Here is a 27931-nt window from a genome sequence, read left to right as displayed (position 1 = left end):
CTGTTATAACGAGGAATCTTGACAAGAGTTGTTCTTCTTAATTTCTTTATTCATGTTCTTCTTATACAAGTTCTGACTTCGTCTCCTGATGTTCCGTGCTGATCTCCTTCACTCAGACTTTCCTGTCACTCTTATCTCAAACACTTGTACTTCCTCGAAGACACCCTTCCAAACCTTACTCTCAGAAAGCTTTCATTCTTTTCATGTTAAACTCACACGGGACTCATTCCTATCTTACTAATTAACTATAATGTCACACACATCCTTACACACATCATAATAACCAGCTTTCTGTACTCTATTACCTTAAACTTCTAAAATAATAATAACCTTTACCATATTAAAGTTATCAAACTTTAAGTATCAAAAACATGTCATATGTATGTTATAAAAGCCACTTAAATGATTGCTATTCATTTATCTTCTATCATATTTTAAATCTAATTGTATCATATAAACTACACTAAAATATCCTAACTAAGGATACATCATACATCATTCTAAACTTACTATAACTAATTTAATGAAGCATTTAATATTGTATAAAAACACATCTGTTCTCTGTCTGGTCACTTTCCCTCTCACAGACACTGACCTCACACTGACCACTGCACATCTCCTTATCTCTGACCTCGCATGCATCACTTGCTCTCTACATCACTTGCTCTCTATCCCTGCCCTATTGGCTAACTAATTAATGAAATGTTCAAATACTCTACTACATTTCCCCGCTGGGCACAAAAATTTGGTCTCCAAATTAATTCAGTATTCAATCCAATAACCATGAAGGAAGGTTAAGTCCATTAGGATCACATAGTTTATAATTATAGTCTAATGTTTAGCATTTAAAGACTAACACATTACTAGATAATCCTTCAGTTCACAGTCATGATAAGATTTTGCTTTGTTTTTGTTATCTGCTTAAATCCATTTCAAAGAATGTTTAAGTCACAAAGCAAGTTTCACTTGAAATTAATCAATTAGAATGTCACTGTTAAACGTTCCACTACATAATCCAGGGATATGTTCATGTTTATTTCCAAAGTTCCCGAGATAATCCATTGTGATGTCCAGTAACAGTAATACAGTAGCACATTGTAAGAGAAAGATACCAGCTTTGATTGCATAACTGAATTATGAATAGACAAAACTGAAAAAAATGTTGATGAAGTATGAATGTTGATTGTTCACAGTTAATTATGTCGTAGAAATAAGGTATATAGGACAGGTAAAGAAACAGAAGAATGATAGGAAAGGCCGACAACAACCTGTGAGCAATAAACATATTTTTCTTCATGAACTAGTTAAGTACAATCAGTTACATTTTTGTTTTGTTTTATAACAAGACTTTAACCGTTATGACTGGTAACTTTCTTCTTACCTTTTCTGACCTTTCCTTTCTGTGTTCTGTTTATGTGGAATTCGCGCACTAGAAATTCTGGTAAATTATCCACGGGTTCCCATGTTGTTTTTGAATGGTCTCTCCACTTCACTTTGTACACTTTACAGCCTCTATGTCGACTGGAAGCTAAAATCTTGTCTACAATTCCCCATTCCTGGCTGGTATCCTTGGGAGTATTGTCCGGCTGAGTATGTACGTCTCCCGGATTGTTTTCTTGTGAGTGTGTGACATCCTCTGTTGGGTCCTGTTGTATGCTAGGATACTGCTCCTCCCGTCGATTTGGATCATGGTAAAGCTTCAGTCTGTTGGCATGTACCAAAGCTTTCATGGTTTTGTGGGTTGTGCAGTTGTGGAGCTTGTACGTGTGATTTGGTCCCAAGTCTGAAATATAGTACGGCCCTGTCCATTTACAATGCAGTTTTGCAGACTTTTTCAGAGGCACTTTGGGATTATGTAACCACACTCTTTGTCCTATTTCAAAACATGGATCCTTTGCTTTCCTTGACATATCATATTGTGTTTTGTATGTCTTTTGGCTTGCAGATATGTTTTCGCTGGCTATTTGTCGTGTTAACTCCAGTTTTTGTTGAAAATGTTCTAAGTATTCACTGGTAGGCTTGCTGAACTTGGAAGAGCTGTTGGTTAGATCCAGTGAAACATCCAAAGGACTCCTCATTTCCTTCCCAAAAAGAAGCTCAAAGGGAGAGAACTGTGTTGATTTTGTACAGTCAGTTTTCCTATAAGCCATCAAAATTCCTGGTAATAATTCTGCCCATGTCTCCTGTTTGTCATCAATGTATGTTCTGATGGACTGTGCTAAAGTACGGTTGAAGCGCTCGCATGTACTGTTTGACTGAGGATGGTAAGCGCTGGTAGCATATTTCTTGATATCTAAAAGTTTGCAGAGTTGTGTCATTATGTTTGACATGAAGTTCCGGCCTCTGTCAGTGACTAAGGATGAAGGGGCACCATATCTGCAGATTATTTCCTTATAGAAAATATTTGCTACCTCTGTTGCCTCCTGTGTTCTCAAAGGGAAAGCCTCCATAAAACGTGAAAAACTGTCCACACACAAGAGAATGTATTGATATTTCTCAGGAGTTGGTGTTAATGGTCCCAAAATATCCATATGCCAACGCTCGAAGGTTGACACCTGAGGTAAAGGATGTAGAGGTGCTGTAGCATGACGTGTTGGAGTCTTTGCTTGCTGGCATTGCTCGCAACTTTCTACATAGTCATGTATCTGGGAGTACATTTTTGGCCAGTAGTATCTAGCACTAATCATGCTGTATGTCCTATCAAATCCTTGATGAGCACCACCTGTTTTCGAATCATGACAACTTTTCATTATTTCTCCTCGTAGAGCAGACGGAATAGCTAATTGTCTTTTTATTCTTGTTTCCATTGGTAACTTTCTAGCTCTTTGATTCCAGAGGTGATATAAGATTCCATTGAGAATAGTGTATTGCTGACTTTCAGCCACAACTTTAATGGATGATTGCTTGTTGTCTGGAAGCTGACCACACTGGAGATAAAGTTTAATTGGGGCCAATTCAGGACACTGTGTCTGCAGCTGTTTAACTTCCTCCAGGCGGTTCTCAGTGAGGGACAGTATAAAGCCCTTATCAGCTGTCTGCTCACTAACACTGTACACATGAGTTACTGTAGGGTCATTTGGGGTGACATTCCCTGGCTGCCCATACTCTATTGTCACTTGTAAACATTCCTGACTTTCATCTTCAGGTTTGTATTGGGTTCTGGACAAGGCATCAGCATTACTATGGTTCTTTCCTGGTTTGTGTTTTACCTCATATTGAAATCCTTGTAGTATTAACATGCTCCATCTGCATAGCCTTCCAGTGGAATGTTTGATGTCCTTGAGCCATTTTAAAGCTGCATGATCTGTTATCACTGTGAAGTGTTGGTGTTCCAGGAAATGTCTATAATGCCGTACTCCTTCTACAAGAGCTAAACATTCACGCTCAGTGATGGACCACTTTTTCTCTGATGGGCGTAGAGCTCTACCTCCATAAGCGACTGGATGTTCATTCCCGTGATCATCTTTTTGACCGAGTATGTAGCTTATTGCCTCACCGGACGCATCTGTTGATAAGATGAACGAACAGTTCATGTTGGGGTATGCCAGTACCGGTGTTGTAGTCATAGCAGTTTTCAGATGCTGAAAAGATGTTGCACACTTGTCTGTCCATTCAAACTGCACCTTACTTTGCAAAAGCTTGTTCAAAGGAGCAGCAATTTCACTATAATGTTTAATAAATTTCCTGTAGTAATTGCAGAGTCCTAGGAAACTCCGCACTCCATGAACATCTGTCGGTTGGGGAAACTCAGTAACAGTGTTTACTTTATCTGTGTCAACCTTGATTCCATCTTTTGTGATTATGTGTCCAAGGTATTTAACTTGCTTGGTTGCAAACTGACATTTTGAAGGCTTAAACTTGAGGTTTGCCTTCCTCATTCTGTCAAACACAGACTGTAAATCCTCCATGTGTTGTTCAAAGCTATTGCTAAACACAAGAATGTCATCAATATAGCACACAGCATATTTCCAGGATATACCTCTGAGAACTTGAGTCATTACCATTTGGAAACTCATTGGAGCATTGCAAAGGCCAAAAGGGAGCTTCTTGAATTGGTAAAGCCCGTTGTGTGTAATAAATGTAGATTTTTCCTTTGTTGATGGATCCAGAGGAATTTGCCAAAATCCTGATGCCATATCCAAAACAGAAAAATATTGTGCAGAAGATTCACCAATAGTTTCTAATATGTCATCTAATCTCGGTAGGGGAAACACTTCAGGCTTAGTTAGTTTGTTGAGTCGACGAAAGTCCACTGCAAATCTATAGTCTCCAGACTTCTTTTTCACTAGAACCACTGGAGAATGCCACGGTGATGTTGATGGTTCTATTATGTCATTGTCTAACATATCTCGCACTTGCTGGTCAATTTCAGCTTTTTGAACTGGATTAGTTTTGTAAAATCGCTGTCTAACAGGTGCTGCTTTTCCAGTGTCAATTTTGTGGTGATAAATGTCTGTACATCCCAATTCAGAAAGGTTATTTGCAAACACATCTCTGTTCTTTCCCAAAAATTCCAAAAGTTTGTCCTTTCCTGCCTTATCCAGATCAGAAGTACTTAAATCAAATTTCAGTTCTTGTGCGATCCTCACATTCTTTTGTCTTTCCTGATTATTACTGTCACCTTTTGGTTCACTGGAAGTGTTTTCTTTTGTTTCTTCATCAATACTGTCGCAAATGTCATCATTTCCAAGTCTTTGCACAGAGCAAACTGGTTTTCCTGGTCGTAAAGTAATTACTTTGTTTGTTGGGTTCATCAATCTTGCAGTGGTGTAGCCATTTTGAGAGATTGTATTAACAGACCTGGCTGCTAACAAGTTGCTGGCACTTGGAAGGTGTGACAGTGGTTGTAACAATACTGGCTGTTTAGCAATCCTTTTTGTTTTAACAGTGATGTTACACTCCGACTGAGGTGGTATGGACACGCGAGCCACAGTTCTGGCTAGCTGAGAATTGGTATCCTCGTCAATTCGCAAAGCAGCAATAGTTAGTCCATCATATAAGGATAAGGTGTTGTTGGCTAGGTCGATTGTAGCTTTGTTCCTCTCCAAGAAGTCTAATCCCAGTATAAGGTTACAGTGTAAGTTTTCGAACACATGAAACAAGTGAGTGACGCATAGCCTATTGATGGTCAGAGGTATGGTGATTGTTCCCGCTGATACTTGCTTGTATCCATTAACACCAATTATGAATGGTATAGCAGGTGGGCCAAATTTTGGAATGCATCCATAAATTTTCTGAAGTTCACATTTTGAAATACATGAAATGGATGCACCAGTGTCTATTAAACAATCTGTTTGCACGTTGTTAATAACTGTCTGTACTATGTTTTTCCTCATGTTGGTTTTCAATGTCATTGCCGTCTCTGGTTTCCCTGCTGATAGTCATTGTTCTGTTACTGGCGCTGATCTGCAGACTCTCGCAAAATGGTTCTGTTTCTTACATTTGGCACATGTTTTGCCCCTTGCTGGACAGTTCGTTAGTTGCTCATGCCAGTCCCTTCCACAGAATCCACATTTTCGCTGACTTTGTCGTTGGTTCTGACTTCCTTTATTGTTGTTCCATGCTCCTTGTGCAGCTTGCACTGACAAGGCTTGTAACTGCTCTTCAAGTCTAGTAATCGCGGCGACAACCTCCTGGTGTTGCTCATTTTCATCTGAGCAGGTGAGTTCACCCAGTTTTGCCCATCGACGCAAATCCTCCATATTCTGCGGATTGTTCTGGAGTACAAATTGCCTGATGTTGGCTTTCAGACCATTTATGATGACCTGCTGGGTTTGTTCTTCTGACAGGCCTACATCTTGTCCCTTGCTTGTAACTAGTGTTATGAAGTCTTCCACTGCCTGCCCAGGAGATTGCTTCGTTTGATATAGCTGTGCAGTTCTCTGCCATTTTGTGTTTTCGTCAGGCCCATATCTTTGCATAAATGCATCTGTAAGGCTGTCATAATCATCTTTGATCTCATCAGGTAGGCTCATGTACCACCTTAGAGCTCCATCTTTCAGCATTAGTGGAAGGACAGATTTGGCCTTGTTTGCATTAAATCCCTTCGTTTTTACAAAGAGCTCAAATCTGGCAATCCACATTTTGGCGTCCGCTGAAGATTGACCGTTGAATGGTTGGATCAGCGACATTTCTATTCCGTTGCTGTTTGCCATTTTTTTTTCTTTTGTTGATTCTTCTTGGTCCAATTTTTTTTTTTCTGTTTTTCTAAATAAGGTACCAGATCTTCAATTCTCCACCAAATGTTATAACGAGGAATCTTGACAAGAGTTGTTCTTCTTAATTTCTTTATTCATGTTCTTCTTATACAAGTTCTGACTTCGTCTCCTGATGTTCCGTGCTGATCTCCCTCACTCAGACTTTCCTGTCACTCTTATCTAAACCACTTGTACTTCCTCGAAGACACCCTTCCAAATCTTACTCTCAGAAAGCTTTCATCCTTTTCATGTTAAACTCACACGGGACTCATTCCTATCTTACTAATTAACTATAATGTCACACATATCCTTACACACATCATAATAACCAGCTTTCTGTACTCTATTACCATAAACTTCTAAAATAATAATAACCTTTACAATATTAAAGTTATCAAACTTTAAGTATCAAAAACATGTCATATGTATGTTATATGTATGTTATAAAAGCCATTAAAATGATTGCTATTCATTTATCCTCTATCATATTTTAAATCTAATTGTATCATATAAACTACACTAAAATATCCTAACTAAGGATACATCATACATCATTCTAAACTTACAATAACGAATTTAATGAAGCATTTTATATTGTATAAAAACACATCTGTTCTCTGTCTGGTCACTTTCCCTCTCACAGACACTGACCTCACACTGACCACTACACATCTCCTTATCTCTGACCTCGCATGCATCACTTGCTCTCTACATCACTTGCTCTCTATCCCTGCCCTATTGGCTAACTAATTAATGAAATGTTCAAATACTCTACTACAATACCATTATTTGTGATTTTTGGGTAATTGTACGCAATTGATAAAACGTGTCCATGAAAGATCAGTAGCTCCCAGACAAGATTCATAAAAGTAAATTTTCAACATCATGGGTATATATATGAATGAGGTAACTTAGGTTAATTATTCTATAGACAAACCTTTGAGATACACAAACCTTTGAGATACAAATTTTTTCGTTTGTAAGGAAAATGAAACTCACTGAATTCCAAAAATAATGTGTTTGATTTCAACAACTTGAAAATGTATTCCCTATAGTATAAACGCAATTCTTAATAAAATTCAAGTTCAATTTATGTACAACCTGTAAAAGCATGCCTTCGGAACTTTTTTGAAGTGCACAGAAACCAAACGCGTGAACTCACAAGCAATTATCAGCGTGTGCCGATTAGAACACCAGAAATCACAGACACCTGTGGTGCAGTGACAGGTGTGACGAGCTTGTGGACCGTAATTTCACACCTGATAATTGTTTAGCGGTATACTAACCCATTCAAACTTGAGAATTCGTAATTCTCCGAACATGTTTACCCACACCGAAATAAAGTACAAAAAAAGTATGGGAAAAAAGTACTAAAAAAGCATAGAAAAAGTATGCTTTTTTTTACTCAATTTGGAACCGATATTCCAACACGGTTCCAAATTGAGTCAAAAAAAGTACTAAAGTACAAAAAAAGTCTAACAAAAGTATACCTTTAGTACATTTTATTGTTTTCATTAAGTACAGAAAAAGCACAAATATAGTACAGAAAAAGTACATTAAAAGTACAATAATAGTATAAAGTGCACAGGGACAAATTGATGTTGTACTTTTTTTGTGCTTTTATACTTTTTTAGTACTTTTACAGGTAAGTCCATAAAGTACAAAAAAAGTACAAAAGTACAAAAAAAGTATGAAAATGGTACAGAAAAAGCAGGAAATTAGTACTGAAAAAGTAGGAAAAAAGTACCAATAAGGTAGGAAATTAGTACTGAAAAAGTAGCGGAAAAGTAGGAAAAAAGTACTAGAAAAGTAGGAAAATAGTACTAAAAAAGTAGGAAATTTGTACTGAAAAAGTAGGAAAATGGTATTGAAAAGAAGGAAATTAGGACTGAAAAAGTAGGAAAAAAGTACCAATAAGGTAGGAAATTAGTACTGAAAAAGTAGTGGAAAAGTAGGAAAAAAGTACTAGAAAAGTAGGAAAATAGTACTAAAAAAGTAGGAAATTTGTACTGAAAAAGTATAAAAAAAAAGTAGGAAAAAATTACCAAAAAAAGGGACTTAATTTAATGGTGTAGGAAATTAGTTCTGAAAATATAGGAGATAAGCTTAAATGAGAATACTGCATGCTTAAACAATACATACATCAGTCCCATTCCTAAGAGAAATGCACAATTGTATCAAGTGAAAACAAACATTGAAATACAAGATTAGTTATCCAATCACAATTCCACTGAGTATAATTTCATGCCATAGCAAAGTCTTGATCTAATAAGCTCGAAATTTGTTTAAGGGTGAGGTTAAGGATTTACAGATGGACATCTATGTATAAGGGCAATAACTTTTGATAAATTATTCTAATATTTTTTTCAAGCAGGAAAACACAATTTTATATCATGTGTATGTAGGAGATCCAGACAAAAAAAATATACTATTCTAAATAAAAAGGGCAATAACATTTGTAAAAATTGTCGAATCATAATTCCTCTTTAGGAAACACAACAAAAAAATGTAAATAAAAAACAAAGCATAAATGCATACTGAATACAATGAAGTATGGTATATGCATAATGTTGCTTGCTTAAACTGGTCAAATCCAAGTAAGTGTGAATTCGAAAAATAAAATGTCTGATTCTCTTCATTCCTTTTTTGCTTTATGCGAATCATTGCCCTCAATTTGGACCACAATGCAATATCTTTAAGCTTTCCGTCACTTCAGAATGTACTGCATAATCTTTTGGAAGAAAGAGAAAATTTTAAAATATTTTTTATATCAAAACTTAGAATAATTGTGAAGATTTGTTTAATATAAAAATGTAGATAATTTTCCTTATATATGCACCTGATCACTTTACTGTCATTTATTACATGCATGTCTGCTTGGAAGTCTTTTTATCAAGAAAAGCTAGCCACAGGTATACAAGTTTAAAGCTACAACATAAAACTTTTAATTATAAGGATAAGTACTTTAATAAAAATCAAGCTACTCCAGAATTCTCTGACAGTTTGTTTCATCTTAAATTATGCAACTAACTATCAAAATACTCCAAAACACAGATTTTTTTTATTCAATCATTTCTTGAGATCATTTTTTTGTGAATTGATCATGATCATGACATACAACAAATTTTCAATGGATTTTATTGACTTCGTTTTTGAATACATTTTCTTCAAATTCCATATACTATAGTAGACAATTATTAGCTCATTTACCGATATTTTTACATATATTCCCTAAAATAGATATACACACGTTGCCCGAAATGTGACGTTACTTTCGTTCTTATATTCTAACTTAAAAATGTCATTGCTATTTTTTTTGAAATTTTATGCAATATCTCTTGAAATCAACTACAAAAAATTCTGTAAATATTATCAGATGAATAAGCAAATAATTCTTTACATGTAAGTGAAATTTCAATAAATTCCATTGAAAAACGAAGTCATAAAAATTAATTGGAAATTTGTCAAAATGCATGAAATATATAGTAAAGATATTACGAATTTACCGTTACGTGACTGAAATAAAAATGCAATATAACTACGTCGAAGTTCGTCAATAAAGAAATAAAATTCTTCTTGTTCTCAATATTTGGGTGCTATCAATCAGGATGCTTATAAAATCCCAGGCGTATGGTAGCATAAATCTGTAAATTGAATACTTACGATTGAAACACACGTGGATCTAGCATCTTTGTTAATTAAACTCGGGCCGTGTAAACTGTAATCGGTGATGAATTCATTATGAAAACCCTGAAACACGAAGTAATCAAGTATTAATATTAACATGTGTAGGCCCCTATTCATCTATATAATGTGAAACGATGTAGGAACGTGCAGAAGACGAAATAGATTTAAATAATAAAATTGTAAACTTACCTGGTCGCGATATCTGTGATATTTTCGGGTGAAAATGAGCATTTGTCGCCAAAAACAACAAGAAAGCTGATATTCTTTGGCCACTTACTGACAGATAGTCGATCTTCTTCAGTTAGGCAAGGAAATGAATTTCGTTTTTAGGCTATTCTATATCAAAATCGTGTTTGTTTATGTTTCTTCCGTAGATAAACATCCTTTGAAATTCAAACATGGCTATCAGACTTCCCGCTAAAATCTCGCTGTTTGTTGCATCATGGGATAAAAAAAAAGTTTTGTCGGAGATCTACTGTATCGATTTCATTCTTTTATTACTTGTTTTTTTATATTCTACTTCCTTAACCTCTATTGTTTCATACTTTTGGTATTACTACTTCAGCATTTAAAGCTTGCACATTGCACAAAATGATCGCACGAAGCGAACTCGTCAAATCTCGGTAGATTCCGTAAACCGAAGTAAACAAACGAGATCACGGCCCCGAGGTCATAGGTGAACCGACCGATGGTAATCTGACACAGGTATAAGCCTCGTCAGTACCTGTTATGTAATCCGGATGTTTTGTTTAAATGAGGGTAGGCACCTGTGATCTGATCGTAGTGAAAGGCAGTCAAGCTTGACAATATAAATTGTTATAATTAACGCCGCAGGCATAAGACTTAGTCTAAGAGGGGCAATATGTGTACAGGTGAGACGGAAGGTACACAGGTAACTCCAATAAACAATAAAGCTAGGTATGATTTGCCATTACAGTCGACTGTCGCTTATATTAATTAACACCACGGGTGAAATTAACTTTCGGTACGACGTTAAGCATATATCCTGATCGCTTTGTTAGCTTAACACACAGGTTTCAAGATTTAGTTTAAAACAGTTGAAATATTTTTGATCGATCTTGGTGTTGCAGTTATTCAAGCCGTCTACTATATCAATTAAAATATTTATGATAGATCTTGGTATTGATCTTGATTTTTGTATACAATAGAGTATTTTATTTGTACACACAACACTCCTACGAGATCATTCTACAACAGATTAGAGTACAGCTACATTGTGTCGTTGTCCGAATTATCGGACGATCTTGCTAAATAAATATCAGACAAATTAAAGTTTTCTTTTTGTGTTCACTTTCACCATTTCAATGAATGCGATGTAATTCTGATTTAAATACCGGAATATTGTTCCTTGATCATGCCTGTTCGTTGTCATTCAAGCCATATCGAGATCGAGATCATCACAGCGCTTGACTTCAATATACGTTTTACAAAGAAGCGTCCGAGTGACTATATCAGTATTACACATGTTTATATGAGTAATCGGTGAATATTTTGACAGAACACGACGTGATTTCGGGTGCAATTATCAGATGTTATCTTAAAACCACGTATATCCAGCAAGTATATGATATGCAGACAAAGAGCAGGTGATTTTAATTTCATTTGAATGAATTAAAAGCGTATTACAGGCACGGGCACATGTGTGTTCGTAGAGTGATCCCCGATCTGGTAGAGGTTAACGTTTGGATAAACGAAATGTTTTAAACTCCGTTAAAGAGTTTATAATTAAAGCCAAAATACTGTAACTTCAAAGAACGATCTGGAACAAAATTTTTATAGAGCTAAGTTTTGACGTTCGTCACATGATAGATATTTGTTGTGGTTAATCATGGGTATTATTTTTTTAGTCTTAGATTTGTAGTCGACTGAAAAAGTCGGATCTAATTTTGAAAATATTAATATGCTATAACCCCTCGCAATGTCTGAAAATATTCTTAGTCCATAATAAGTACAAAAAAAGCACAATGGCATTAGCTGAAAAATTCTAAGTCCCAAAAAAGTAGGAAAAAAGTACATCCATATTTTCACAATCTTTCAAAAAAATTCTAAGTCAGATTTTAGCACAAAAAAAGTACTCTGAAAAATTTCAGAGTCCAAATAAAGTACAGAAAAAGTACCCTGAAAAGTTTCTAAGTCCAGAAAAGTACAAAAAAAGTACTCTGAGAAATTTCAGAGTCCAAATTTAGTACAGAAAAAGTACTCTGAAAAATTTCTAAGTCCAGAAAAGTACAAAAAAAAGTACTCTGAGAAATTTCAGAGTCCAAATTTAGTACAGAAAAAGTACTCTGAAAAATTTCTAAGTCCAGAAAAGTACAAAAAAAGTATACTTTTTTGGTACTTTTTCAAAAAAGTAGGAAAAAGTGTATACTTAAAGTAGTATAAAAGTATACTTTAGTGTGCTTTATTTCGGTATGGGTATACATCTTTTAAAAGTCCATTTTTAAGTGAAGATATGACTTGCTACACGAATGGAAAGCAAAACCACAAGCATCTGGATCACTTCATAATAATGACACAATTAAAAAAATAATAGCACAAAATACATAAAATTTGAAAAAAAATCATGCACGAAAATCAGTGCGAGTTTATAAGTTTTAGTATTAATTATGATTAGTCACGATGGAATAAATTGTATGTTTTTTATCATAAAAACGGAGCTAAAATAATGGTTTTAATAAGTACCTATGCTTTAATTATACCTGTACAGAAAGTATCAATTATATTATAATTGTTGTGAATCACTTTTATATAATTTCACTGACCACGATCGTATATAAATTATATCTTTCTCAAGCATTTAATCGTCCTTAATCCCTGAGACCATGGCATGTAAAATAAGGGATAAAATCTGTATATGTAGAAGTTTGTTGTAGACTTCAACACTGGTATTCATACGGGAGAGAGATTTAGTCTATTGTAGATCATGATGATTATAATATATTACATGTACTTTCTAAATTAAGTGTCCTTCATGACTAGAAGCGGGTTTTGTATAGAATATAACGCATGAATTTACTGTACGTGTGTTCGTTTTTTCTCACAAACCAGAGTATCCAGAACTGTTGTATTGTTGGTATGTTTATTTGAATATTAATTTGCGAATGAAATGGCACATTATTTTATTTAAAAATGTTGATGCTGTGTTCCTTTCTTTGGTAGTGAGTAAGAAATGGTAAACACATAACTAATATACATTTATTGGTGATTGACCGATTATCACACCAGTCTGTGTTAACCAAGCGGTCATTTTCAGAGTCAATTCCACTATTTTTTTTTTTTTTCGGCATAGCCGTCTAATTTTATTTTGGCCCCGGATATGACGCGACAGGTGGCGTTGCTGGTCAAGATGAAGTATGTGATTGGTCAATGTAGCGGTCAATGCAAAATGCAGATATGCAGTTAAAAACGAAACAAAGCTAAGATTGAATGCAAGCTAAATAATTAAGTGGATGTATCTTTTCAAATGACACATTAATAAAATCATATTCCTGATTCAAATGCAGTCTTATTATTACCAAAAATGATTCAAACTGATCTAATTTTGTTATCCGTGCTGAAACGCATTAGTTCGTTGATTTATTTTACCAGCAGTATTACATTATAACCACCAGCATTAAAACTATGCCGTTTATCTTTTTTAAAGTTATTTCTTGTTTTAAACTCAAACTTATATTGTTGGACTCTGACTTCTTGTCTGCAATATTCACCAAATTCAACAACCTCAAATCTCATGTCCAGATCGTATTCAGACATGTTTGTGCTGCTACTGTTCACACTGTCCTCTATGCTACTGGCCACCATAACAGTCACTCCGTTCAACCTGTGACATAGACTGAAGAGTTCCAAATCAGCGTGACTGACCGATACGCTGATTAGCAGTCGACCGACAGGTGCAAATCGCGTACTTCGATATGCGATATCTCGGCACTCGGCCAACCGATTTTGATGCGGTTTGCGACATTCTTCTTTGGTGGTTACAAAGAATAACATATTTGATTATCGTTTTTCGTTCAGGGTACACTTTAAGTTGAAAGAAGTTTCATCAGATGTGGAACAAATTCACTTGAACGGTATTGACATATAAAGCAATTGTATTGACGGATAAACGTTTGCTATCCGTCAGTAGTCATCAGCCAGTGTGTCTGACAGTTGCAGGATAAAATAGAATATATACCTTGGTTAATAAAAACTTTAATGTTATTCAGATAATGGTGCTGGATCTGGTGGAAGGATAGCTGTTAACCTGAATGAACTGCCAAATTTCCGCGGATCATTGGTAGCACAAGGCGGCCTTGCAAGCAATGGTGGCTCAACCAATCAGCATGGTGGACCTGGAACAGTGTTTATCAAATCTACCATTGGAGACACGGTATCCCGGTATCTGTGGATAGACAACCAGAACCGAGGAACACTCCTGTCCTGTTCCTTCCCAACCTATGTCAACTCAACAGTCCTACATACATTGTACTTACAGAACAGAGCTTGTGCACGACTCTCACAGGTAATTTTAATCTTCTATATATTCAAGGAAGGTTTTGCCCATAAAAACTACCATCTTCCAGTCATTATGTCTCAAAGACATCATAAGGTATCTGTTAGCTTGAATAAAAATTTTAATGTAAATCTTCAAATAGATAAACCTGACTCAGCATTTCCAATGATTATCTTCCCATTGTGCTTATAATTGGCTGGAGCTGCCAATTAAGAAGTTATTTTCTGAAAAATTTTGATGTTAATTTTTAGCTCACCTGGACCGAAGGTCCGGTGAGCTTATGCCATGGTGCGGCATCCGTCATCCGTCCGTCGTCCGTCATCAACATTTGCTTCAAATCGCTACTAGTCAAAAAGTTCTTATTGGATTTTAACCAAATTTGGTCAGAAACATCCTTGGCAGATGGGGATCAGATTTTGCATAAATGGTGACTCTGACCCCCAAGGGGCCTGAGGGGTGGGGCCCCAATAGGAGATATTGAGGCAATTCCTTCAAATCGCTACTAGTCATAAAGTTATGAATGGATTTGAACCCAATTTTGTCAGAAACATCCTTTGGGGAAGGGTAACAGATTTTGCATAAATGGTGAGTCTGACCTCCAAGGGGCCAAAGGGGCGGGGCCTAATGGGGAAATAGAGGTAATTCCTTCAAATCGCTACTAGTCATAAAGTTATGAATGGATTTGAACCCAATTTGGTCAGAAACATCCTTTGGGGAAGGGGAACAGATTTTGCATAAATGGTGACTCTGACCCCCAAGGGGCCAAAGGGGCAGGGCCTAATGGGGAAATAGAGGTAATTCCTTCAAATCGCTCCTAGTCATAAAGTTATGAAAGGATTTGAACCCAATTTGGTCAGAAACATCATTGGGGGAAGGGGAACAGATTTTGCATAAATGGTGACTCTGACCCTGTGGGGCCAAAGGGGCAGGCCCCATATGGGAAATAGAGGTAATTCCTTTAAATCGCTACTAGTCATCAAGTTATGAATGGATTTGAACCCAATTTGGTCAGAAACATCATTGGGGGAAGGGGAACAGGTTTTGCATAAATAGTGACTCTGACCCTGTGGGGCAAAGGGGCGGGGCCCCATATGGGAAATAGAGGTAATTCTTTTAAATTGCTACTTGTCATAAAGTTATGAAAGGATTTGAACCCAATTTAGTAAGAAACATCCTTTGGGGAAGGGGAACAGATTTTGCATAAATGGTGACTCTGACCCCCAAGGGGCCAAAGGGGCGGGGCCTAATGGGGAAATAGAGGTAATTCCTTCAAATCGCTACTAGTCATCAAGTTATGAATGGATTTGAACCCAATTTGGTCAGAAACATTCTTGTGTGAAGGGGAACAGATTTTGCTTAAATGATGACTCTGACCCCCAAGGGGCCAAAGGGGCGGGGCCCCATAGGGGAAATAGAGGTAATTCCTTCAAATCGCTACTAGTCATAAAGTTATGAATGGATTTGAACCCAATTTGGTCAGAAACATTCTTGTGTGAAGGGGAAAAGATTTTGCATAAATGGTGGCTCTGACCCCCGAGGGGCCAAAGGGGCGGGGCCCAATAGGGGAAATTAAGGTAATTCCTTTAAATCGCTACTTGTCATAAAGTTATGAATGGATTTCAACCCAATTTGGTCAGAAACATCCTTGGGGGAAGGGGAAGAGATTTTGCATAAATGGTGGCTCTGACCCCCGAGGGGCCAAAGGGGCGGGGCCCAATAGGGGTAATAGAGGTAATTCCTTTAAATCACTACTAGTCATAAAGTTATGAATGGATTTGAACCCAATTTGGTCAGAAACATCCTTGGGGGAAGGGGAACAGATTTTGCATAAATGGTGATTCTGACCCCCAAGGGGCCAAAGGGGCGGGGCCCCATAGGGGAAATAGAGGTAATTCCTTCAAATCGCTACTAGTCATAAAGTTATGAATGGATTTGAACCCAATTTGGTCAGAAACATTCTTGTGTGAAGGGGAAAAGATTTTGCATAAATGGTGGCTCTGACCCCCGAGGGGCCAAAGGGGCGGGGCCCAATAGGGGAAATTAAGGTAATTCCTTTAAATCGCTACTTGTCATAAAGTTATGAATGGATTTCAACCCAATTTGGTCAGAAACATCCTTGGGGGAAGGGGAAGAGATTTTGCATAAATGGTGGCTCTGACCCCCGAGGGGCCAAAGGGGCGGGGCCCAATAGGGGAAATAGAGGCAATTCCTTTAAATCGCTACTAGTCATAAAGTTATGAATGGATTTGAACCCAATTTGGTCAGAAACCTCCTTGGGGGAAGGGGAAAAGATTTTGCATAAATGATGACTCTGACCCCCAAGGGGCCAAAGGGGCGGGGCCCAATAGGGGAAATTAAGGTAATTCCTTTAAATCGCTACTTGTCATAAAGTTATGAATGGATTTCAACCCAATTTGGTCAGAAACATCCTTGGGGGAAGGGGAAGAGATTTTGCATAAATGGTGGCTCTGACCCCCGAGGGGCCAAAGGGGCGGGGCCCAATAGGGGTAATAGAGGTAATTCCTTTAAATCACTACTAGTCATAAAGTTATGAATGGATTTGAACCCAATTTGGTCAGAAACATCCTTGGGGGAAGGGGAACAGATTTTGCATAAATGGTGATTCTGACCCCCGAGGGGCCAAAGGGGCGGGGCCAGATATGGGAAATAGAGGTAATTCCTCTAAATCTCTACTAGTCATAAAGTTATGAATGGATTTGAACCCAATTTGGTCAGAAACATCCTTGGGGGAAGGGGGAAAAGATTTTGCATAAATGGTGGCTCTGACCCCCGAGGGGCCAAAGGGGCGGGGCCCAATAGGGGAAATTAAGGTAATTCCTTTAAATCGCTACTTGTCATAAAGTTATGAATGGATTTGAACCCAAGTTGGTCAGAGATATCTTATCAGACCTTAGAGAGTCTGGACTTCATTAATCTTTAAAGCAGTTGGGATTCCCACACTATAACCATATATAGCATTGTTAGAATTTTACAAATAAAACAACTTGAATATGAACATTAATTTAACATTTGGTCTAATCCAACCAGGTGAGCGATACAGGCCCCATGGGCCTCTTGTTTTAATTGTCAAACTTTCAGTGTTACGAAAAACGCTGAACAGAAAATTAACTTCTTGATGATGAATTATGAAAACTTATTCAGTGTAATTATTTAGCATAGTCTCAAATAATAAGTATTGAAGTGTATTCAATAATCTAGCTACGGTAAACCTCCGGTTAGTTCGAGCATGCGGATAGTTCGAACACGCTACGACCTGACCAGAAAAAAGGCCAAGATTTAAATTTGATCAACAGGCACATTAGGTTATTAGATTGTATGAGTGATCATTAGAATGTGTCTTTGATTTAATCAATGCCACATATTTTAGCAATAATTCACTTTTTAGCTCACCTGGACCAAAGGTCCGGTGAGCTTATGCCATGGTGTGGCATCCGTCGTCCGTCCGTCAACATTTGCTTCAAATCGCTACTAGTCAAAAAGTTCTTATTTGATTTGGACCAAATTTGGTCAGAAACATCATTGACGGAAGGGGATAAGATTTTGCATAAATGGTGACTCTGACCCCCAAGGGGCCTGAGGGGCGGGGCCCAATAGGGGAAATTGAGGCATATTCCTTTAAATTGCTACTTGTCATCAAGTTGTGAATAGATTTGAACCCAATTTAGTCAGAAATATTCTTTGGGGAAGGGGAACAAATTTTGCGTAAATGGTGACTCTGACCCCCAAGGGGCCAAAGGGGCAGGGCCTAATGGGGAAATAGAGATAATTCCTTCAAATTGCTACTAGTCATCAAGTTAGAAATGGATTTGAACCCAATTTGGTCAGAAACATTCTTGGGTGAAGGGGAACAGATTTTGCATTAATGGTGACTCTGACCCCCAAGGGCCCAAGGGGCAGGGCCTAATGGGGAAATAGAGGTAATTCCTTCAAATTCGCTACTAGTCATCAAGTTAGAAATGGATTTGAACCCAATTTGGTCAGAAACATTCTTGGGGGAAAGGGAACAGATTTTGCATAAATGGTGACTCTGACCCCCAAGGGCCCAAGGGGCGGGGCCTAATGGGGAAATAGAGGTAATTCCTTCAAATTCGCTACTAGTCATCAAGTTATGAATGGATTTGAACCCAATTTAGTAAGAAACATCCTTTGGGGAAGGGGAACAGATTTTGCATAAATGGTGACTCTGACCCCCAAGGGGCCAAAGGGGCGGGGCCTAATGGGGAAATAGAGGTAATTCCTTCAAATCGCTACTAGTCATAAAGTTATGAATGGATTTGAACCCAATTTGTCAGAAACATTCTTGGGGGAAAGGAAACAGATTTTGCATAAATGGTGACTCTGGCCCCCAAGGGGCCAAATGAGTGGGCAGGGGTCTGGAAAAGCACTCGTCCGGTCGTCATGGACGAGTGAAAATTGACTCAGACAACCAGATTTATCTGTGTCAGTTGTCCGTCGGACGAGTACTTTTTATACTGATTTTGATATCATAACTTAAATAAATTTACACAAAAAAAATAGATCCAATAAAAATGTTAAGCACAAAACGTGTGCACATTACAACTTCTGTGAAAACAAACGAAGCCAGTCGGTACTTTCACTTTTGTTACACCGGAATTCATGTGACGTCACAGCTCTCGGAATGCCTCGGCCGATTTCCCGCGGTCATATGGATATCGGATGGTCTCGGGCATTTCCCAAATGTACCGGACTTTCATTAGCGAGTTCGATTTTCAGCAACACATGCACGATGTCCGACGCAAAGCAGCTGTCGCTGCACATGTTTTTGAGCAAAACTAAAAAGGATGACACAGATAAGACAAATGACACTGACAACGAACATAAGTCACCCAATTTATCACCAAACGAAGCTGATAGGTCGAAGGCTAACGTTGGGCTTACTGCACAATCACGAGGGAGAGAAAAAACACGACAGACAGCTGGCTGTATAAAAAGGAAAAGACTATCGGAAAGCACAGAAAGAGAAAAAGACGATTATATGAACGAAAACGGGTGAGAGGGTTTCAGGAAAAATGGAAAAAAGAGTATGAATGGGTAGATTATGATAGAAACAAAGATGTAATGACATGTAAATTTTGCTTAGAATTTCCACAGCTGGCAAATAAAAAATCTACCCTTTTTGTTGGTGTTTGTGAAGGTAAGTTTCGTGAAGAAACTTTAAAATCTCATTCCAAATCAAAATTACATGTAAAATGTGCCAGTAAATGGCATGAAGTTCACAAAAGACCTGTTGAAACGGCGGATAGTGCCACTCCTATTCAAGTGGCATTGGGCAAGTTAAAAAAAACTGAGTCCACAAGAATGATATCGTTATTCAATACGGCATACTACATAGCTGCGCAAATCATGAACCTTTCTCCAAGTTTGAGAAAATGTGTGAACTGCAGGAGAAAAACAAAGTTGACATTGGTAGCATGTATCGAAATGCAGATAAATGTAAAGAATTTGTCAGTTGTATTGCTCAAGTAGAGTCAAACAGGCTGGAAAAAGATATCAAAGAAAGCAGGTTTTTAACCATTCTCTCAGATGGGTCCACTGACAGTTCAGTTATAGAACAGGAGACAGTTTTTGTACGTTTTGTTGGGAAAGATGGGGCTCCCCATACAGAGTTTGTTAGTATAATTCCCCTGCAATCGGCTGATGCAGATGGCGTTTTAACAGGTATACTAGAAGGGTTAAAGGAAGTGAACATAGGTGTAGACGATCTGAAGAAGAAGTTGGTGGGGTGTAATTTTGACGGGGCATCAGTAATGATGGGGAAAAAGGGTGGAGTAGCTGTCAAGTTAGAACAAAAAGTTGAACATGATATTGTCAAAATTCATTGTGTTGCCCACAATCTTGAGTTGGCAGTTTTGGATTCAGTGAAAACAGTTCCCTATCTGAAACAGTTTCAGGACACTGTGAACCAAATTTATAAATTTTACTATTACTCACCAAAACGAAGGCGAGAAATGAAAGCAATTGCAGCAATTATTGAAGAAAACCCTGTGTCTCAAACAGGTCTACAGAGAACACGCTGGGTGGCTTCTAGGCATAGAGCCATTCTAGCTGTTATAAAATCTCTTCCTACTATTGTCATCCATTTTGAGAATTCCTCTCAAGGTAAGGGAGAGGAAGCATGTAAAGTGAAGGGTTTCTTAAAGGAGATCTGTTCAGAGCGCTTCCTCCGGTTTTTGTATTTCATGTGTGATGTATTACAGATTCTCTCTGATCTAAGTAAGCAATTCCAGGCTGAATCTTTAGTTGTTAATGATGTCGGTACTAAACTTGAGACTTGTCTCCTCAGACTTGAGGAGTTTAAGCATGCTAAAGGGCAAACTTACCAATCATTTCTTGATTCATTTGACAAAACAAAGTCAGTTTTAAACTGTGGGAAATCATCCATTGATGTAAAAACTTCATGTATGCAGTTTGAGAAAGTATTTACTAATTTTCTTGACAGTGTCATTCAGTACATAGACCAAAGATTCAGATCTCTTAAGGATCACCCAATGGTGGACATGGAAGTATTTGATCATAGTCTGGCCAGCTAATAGGTATGATCTGGCAAGATATGGCAATGAAAAAATACACAATCTCTGTGAGTATTTTAATGCTTTATTGTCAGATGAAGAGCAGGAGAATGCCAAAGAGGAATGGCTAGAACTAAAGATAAGGCTTAATCCGCATAGGTCTGTTCAGCCAGTGGAAATTCTAGCATCACTTCTCCAGTCCAAGCCAGAAGGCATTGGCAATATTCTCCTTCTGGTACAAATAATGATGACCCTCTCCCCGTCTACAGCAAAATGTGAGCGTAGCTTTTCTGCAATGAAAAGGATAAAGTCTCAATTCAGGTCTACCCTCACACAAAATTCTCTAAAGGACACTATGAAAGTTTGTGCAGTGGGACTTACCGTCTCTGAGTTTGACAGTTCTGATGCCCTCTCACTATGGATGTCAAAAACAAAAACATCCCGGCACATTGAATCAAGTTCCAGCAAAGTACAACGGTACACAGGGAAAGCTGAATCGAATGTTGAAGCTCCATCCACTGCCACACAGAGTGATCCTTAGTCTTCGTATTGTGATTTGCCCCTTCCCCCAGAAGTGATGGACACCGGCTCAGACTCTAACTAAATCTAGTCATGTAGCGTTAGATGAAAATGTAAGACGACGCATCTTTAATGTCATAAGGCATATGATACCATCAATTCAAGAATTTGTAGATTATCGAAAATAAAAACTAAATAAAGTATCAGTCTTAAGTCCTGTTTGATTTGTTTAATAAAACTGTCACAGGCCGATTCATTTACCGTAATAAATTTAAGTCACCATTAAAATTTGGACAAGTGAATTGGTCATTCGGACGGGTAATTTTTTTAGTCAACTAGTCCTGTGCCTAGTGGTTTGAAAAAATTTTCCAGACCCCTGAGTGGGGCCCAATAGGGGAAATAGAGGTAATTCCTTTGAGTCGCTACTAGTCATCAAGTTATGAATGGATTTGAACCCAATTTGGTCAGAAACATCCTTTTGGGAAGGGGAACAGATTTTGCATAAATGGTGACTCTGACCCCCAAGGGGCCAAAGGGGCAGGGCCCCATAGGGGAAATAGAGGTAATTCCTTTAAATCGCTACTAGTCATAAAGTTATGAATGGATGTTCTAAAAACAATTCTTCAGGTCTTTCAGACCCTTAGAGAGTCTGGACTTCGTTATTTTTTTAAAGCAGTTGGGATCCCCACACCATAACCATATATAGCATTGACAAATAAAACGAATTGAACATGAACATTATTTTGACATTTGGTCTAATCCAACCAGATGGGCGATACAGGTCCCATGGGCCTCTTGTTTACATTGCAAAATACACCATGCACGAGACAGCTAATTGCAAATTTAGGCCCCGACAATGTATAAATAACATGCGATATTTGTATTCACGCTGTATGGCAAACTAAGAAATCATCAGTGTATTTTCAAAGTTAACTTAACATTATGATTATTTAATTGTGACTGGACATCTCTTAATTATTGCCAATCAAGGTATTACCGGAAAATCTGCGACATCACGCTAGGTAAGCAGGCCACGTGAGGTGTTGAAACGATCGGCCGCCCGGTCGTGCTGAGTGACGTTGATAAGTGTTCATATCCAGTCAAAACAATCCACAGGTGTCCCAATTAGTGATGGATAAGTTTACAGGTATCAGCTATGTTTGGTAGATAATATGACTGGGCATATTTAAAAGCAGTCATGTTGATGTTTGACCCAATTTTATCAACATATATCGCCTATTTTTACAGTAGTGCTTTCGGGTTATGTAGACTATGCTTTCGATGTATTAAGAGACCATTTATAACAATAATATAGCGATAGTTTCTGATTCAGATAAAAAATATAACCATGCGGAGATTATACTGTACAAATGTTTAACTTTTGTGTAACAAATAAAAAGTACTGTACTGTTTTGGGGCCTTTAGTAAAGCTACGCATTGCCGGAGCGGCTTCGCACAATAACCATCATAGTTATTGCAAAATGAAGAACGTTGAACAATCAATTGACATTGAATTAGATAAAATACTATAATTTTACTTATTTATAAATGTGCCATTGTTCAGGCCGCCGTTGTTACATATCAGATTTACAATGGATGTGTTTGTGTCTAATGATCTTACTCTACCGAGATTTTCGCTGATATCGACTCGATAGTTTGAACTCGCACTTAATTTCTGAAGCATAATTTTGAATAATTCGAGTTCATCAATATTTATTTAATTTTGTTCTAACTAACCAGAGGTTTACCGTATATAGGTAATATCTTATGTTTCTTTCAGTCCAATGTTTTGGTCAGCTACTTGCATGGTGGATCCGGTTTACTTTACTTGGAAAACGAGGTTGAAATGAATCAAGAAGAGCGTGCCCACTTGAGAACCAATTTACATGTTGTTGCTGGGTCCAAAGCTATCATGCCTCCGACCCTGTTTGTTGAGGAAACATTGACTGCAGAGGGTGGACTCATTGGAGTGGAGCACTTGTACACTAGAGGAGTGTCCAACATTATCAAGACTGGATACAGCATCTGCTCAACCAGTATCACGCTAAACTCCGAGTTTAATTTCTACACTGTCACGGTTATGGATGGTGGACTTCTTAAGTTAACTGATGATGACAAGACAACAGCCTCTGGATTGTCATTCAGGGCTTATCATATTCATCTTGAAGACTCTGCTAAGATGAAAGTTGAGGGAGGTGTAGAATTCTTCGCTGTTGTTTTTGATATGGAAAAAGACTCAACATTGAATGGAAATGAGTTTGGATATGAGGCTGGCAGTGGAACTGGATATGGCAGGACATGTGGCCCTGGTACAGGTGCTGGTCATGGTGGCATAGGAGGCAGTGCTTCATGTGGCTGTTCCTATAGTGGTTCCTGTGTGGGGGGAGCAGCATATAGTAATGCTTGTACGCCATGGCTTGCAGGAAGTGGAGGTGGTAACTCTGTGTCAAGAACTGGTGGTACTGGTGGCTCTGCTATACGTATCATTGCTAGTCATGCTGCTTTCATTGAAGGTGCTATGTCCAGCAATGGTGGGTCGGGGACCAAAGCAGCTGGTGGAGGCAGTGGAGGGTCTATCTGGATTGACAGCTATATCATAGAAGGCTGGGGGTCTATCGATGCTGATGGCGGGTCCGCAGGATCAAACTGCCATTCTTGCTGGAATGGTGGATGCTGTTGTTACAACAGAGGAGGTGGTGGAGCTGGTGGACGAATCAGAACTGTCACAGGCAATTATACCCAAAAGGTACTCTACTACAACCGTGACTCTGGAGCAGGCTCTGGAGATGGAGGCTCTGGTGGTGTTGGTTCCCTCTGTGATCACCATGACGACCAATGTAGTGGTCACGGAAATGGCTCAGCTGGAATCTGCTCATGCGATTCAGGCTACTATGGTAATGACTGCCAGTACAGCTGCGAGTGTGGATCACATGGCACATGTAACAGTGACGGTATCTGTGTGTGTGATCATGGCTATATAGGCTTTCACTGTGAGAGTACATGTGATGACAATACCACTTGTAGTGGACAAGGACATTGTACCACCTGTGGATCCTGCCTCTGTAATGCCTGTTACCATGGAAGTGACTGTTCGTCCCTTTGCAGTGGTCATGGTACCTGTGATGCAGATGCCTGTCTATGTGATGCCTGCCACCTGGGAGAGTACTGTGAATCAGAATGTAATGGACAAGGAAGTTGTAACGGTACTACCTGTATATGTCAATCAGGATGGTATGGTGCTAAATGTACCATCAAATCGTGTGGTGGCCTCAACAACATACCCTGTTCTGGACATGGGACTTGTCATGCAGCCAGTCAGACATGCTTCTGTGATCCTGGATGGGAAGGTATTATTTTTTTTCTCAAAAACCATTATGTTAATTTTGAAATAGATTAATTTTGCTTGTAACAATATGCATTTAACCAATCATATTGTGATCTCTAAAAGACACCATTTGGGTTTTAAAATAATGATTATTTTACCTTCCAGAAAAAAAAAGAAAGGAAAATAAGCAAAAAGCAGAATAGATTGCGAGAAAATGCTGATTTTGTTTATTTTGAGTAAACCGTGAAAAATGTTATCAGAAAGTAAGAATGAATGTACATTTCACTTAATCATAATTTTAAATCATTTTAAGATCGATTCACACTACATACATGCAGTATTATAATTGCACATTATTTAAATGTAACACCTGAACTTTTGACCATTGATTTATTGTTTCCAACAATATGGTTATTAAAGGAATTTGTTTTGTAATTTTTAGGTTCAGAATGTGAGAACCCTGACTGCCCTGGTGACATCAACTGTAATGGTAGGGGTACCTGTAACACAGCATATGAGCCTCCACGCTGTACTGATTGTGATGTTGGATGGATGGGACCGGCATGTGACGATCCCTGTGTTCACGGTACACCCAATGCTGACAACACTAACTGTACCTGCAACAGCACCTGTTACCATGGCTTAGGTTGTAACATCCAGTGTTCAGAACATGGCACGTGTGATGTCAACTATGACTGCTACTGTGATCCATTCAGTGGCTGGGCTGGCACCCTGTGTGAAATACCAGGCTGTCCAAGACATCCCGTCACCCTGGAGGAGTGCAGCAATCATGGTACATGTAACAGCTTCGACCACATTTGTGAATGTGATGCTGCATGGAAAGGTGCTGCATGTCACATAGCAGACTGCCAGGGAGAGCCTGATTGCCAAGGTCGGGGCCATTGTGATGACACACTGAACACTCCAAGATGTATCAACTGCACAGGTCCCTGGATGGGTGTAGGTTGTGACGAGCCATGTGTCAACGGCACTGAGACCCCCATGAATTCAGGAACATGTGTTTGCGATACTGGATTTGCAGGTGTAGGGTGTGACTCTGAGTGCTCTGGCAACGGAGTAATTACAGGTGGAGCCTGTGTGTGTGACTATGTCACTGGTTGGAAGGGACCCCTGTGTGACATTCCAGGTTGTCCTGGACTTTTCAACCATGACTGTTCCAACAGAGGTATGCAGCTTTTTTCAAAATTCAAAAGATTACATAAGTATTTCTGCTGACCTAGATTATTGAAATGATTTTTGATGGAAACTTTGCTTTTGGCTTTGAAAAATATGTATACAGAATTTACAATACCACTTGATCTAGAAATACTATCAAGGCGGGAACATGTTGGTAAGGAGGTGAATCTGAATGTATTACTGTGGCCTGGTGTACCGTATTTATGCCTGGAATTCGTCCATCCACTTCATTGTCCTGTAGTAAAGTCATGACTTACCTCTCAAAGTCCTGTAGTATAAAAGATTATCATAGGATCAAAACAGTTCTTATACTGACATCTTATGTGGAAAGCGTGTTCCTAGTCATGTTTTGGTTAGGGATTTATTAAAGGATAGATATAACAGTAAGATAAAGCCCCATGTTTTGTCATGTGTTGGCCTGTCAGGATTATTTTATGATTAAAAATCACAATTGCTATTACATAAATGTTATGATGCATTTATCCTAGGAACTTGTAACAATGCTTTGCACCTTTGTGACTGTAAACCTGGCTGGATGAACATCGGTTGTGAGGATGCTGACTGTCCGGGGACACCCAACTGTAACGGACATGGCTCCTGTAACTCCACTCTCGACCCTCCCAAGTGCATGTTAGTATATAGTCAAATATATCTTTGAGTCTCTATTTTTCATATTCTGCTTTCATAGGATATTGTGCAAATGAGCATAATATCTTCATCTGTTTTGAAGGACATGCAAGTGATTCAGGCCCATTGGGTCTTCTTCTATGCTTGTTTAGGAAACTATCATTTGATAATGATTGTCTGGTATAAAGTCAACTGTGATTATGACATCCGTACTTCTTACTTATAATTCCATGACATAATCTTCGGTAGATCAATCTCGACCTCCTCTCTTTTCAAGAAACCATTACAGCTGGAATTTCAACTGTTCATTTTTATGACAGACTTGTTATATATGTGTGCTGTGAATTATTAAACCAGTGACTATAAGAAACTATGTATATGTTATCAGGTGTACAAGTCTGTACTTTGGTGCTGACTGCGGTCTGGTGTGTGACCACGGGACCATCTTCCCAACTTTCAGTGATAACTGTACATGTGATCCAGGCTGGGTAGGAATTGAGTGTGATGCTGAGTGCTCCCTGCATGGGTCCTTCAATGGCACCATGTGTAACTGTGATGTAAACTGGCGTGGAGTTGTCTGTGAGATGCCTGGATGTCCAGGAATTGGTGAGGACTGTACTGGACACGGTGACTGTAACACTGCCACACATATATGTACCTGTAACGCAGGCTGGACAGGATCAGGGTGTGAGGTCCCTGACTGTCCTGGAAGTCCAGACTGTATGGGCCGTGGAACCTGTGACACAAACTTTGACCCACCTAAGTGTATGAATTGTGAAGTGGGATGGATGGGACCAGCGTGTGATGACCCTTGTGTCAATGGTACACAGAATCCACCTAATAGTGGTTTTTGTGAGTGTGACCCTTGTTACTTTGGCAAAGGCTGCAACAGCGAATGTGCAGGAAATGGACAGTGTGTGGCAGATGTATGTGAATGTGACACAAGCTGGAGAGGCTCATTGTGTGAAGTCCCAGGCTGTCCAGGAACAAAGTATGACTGCTCACAACATGGAGACTGCAACAGTGCCAATCATGAGTGTACCTGCTTCCCAGGTTTGTCACCATCTATCACAACTGAAAAAATATGGTTTTGTAGCAATTTGCATTTATGCATCTAAATCAAAATAACTGCATTGCTACATGTAATCCATTATTCAGCTTTAATCTATTTAACTTAATCAATTTCATCAAGTGTAAAAGAAAATACACTCCCCTTATCCATTGTTTAGGTTGTTAGTTAACATTTTACATTTTCGACTTCTCAAAAACTCCTGAAGTATTTTTGATGAAATTTTTCAGAAACCTTACTTGCCTA

General features: G+C 38.4%; 1 protein-coding gene and 1 long non-coding RNA gene across 2 annotated transcripts in view; both read left to right on the top strand.

Annotated features, from left to right (window-relative positions):
* The window catches only part of LOC117331110, a 76463-nt gene that overhangs the window by 8105 nt on the left and 40427 nt on the right, over positions 1 to 27931 (top strand). Inside the window, 8 exon segments of the mRNA XM_033889704.1 lie at positions 14111 to 14406; positions 19220 to 19428; positions 19772 to 20652; positions 21044 to 21183; positions 23248 to 24814; positions 25235 to 25978; positions 26478 to 26619; positions 27005 to 27669. Of these exon segments, the coding sequence (XP_033745595.1) occupies positions 14111 to 14406; positions 19220 to 19428; positions 19772 to 20652; positions 21044 to 21183; positions 23248 to 24814; positions 25235 to 25978; positions 26478 to 26619; positions 27005 to 27669 (4644 nt within the window).
* Positions 8 to 6544, top strand: LOC117331817. The gene is made up of 2 exons (XR_004533657.1): positions 8 to 1215; positions 6217 to 6544. It is a non-coding gene; the product is annotated as an uncharacterized LOC117331817 (long non-coding RNA).

This window comes from Pecten maximus, chromosome 7 (assembly GCF_902652985.1).
Source record: "Pecten maximus chromosome 7, xPecMax1.1, whole genome shotgun sequence".
Lineage (NCBI taxonomy): Eukaryota > Metazoa > Mollusca > Bivalvia > Pectinida > Pectinidae > Pecten > Pecten maximus.
This window is presented reverse-complemented; position numbering and strand designations above follow the sequence as displayed.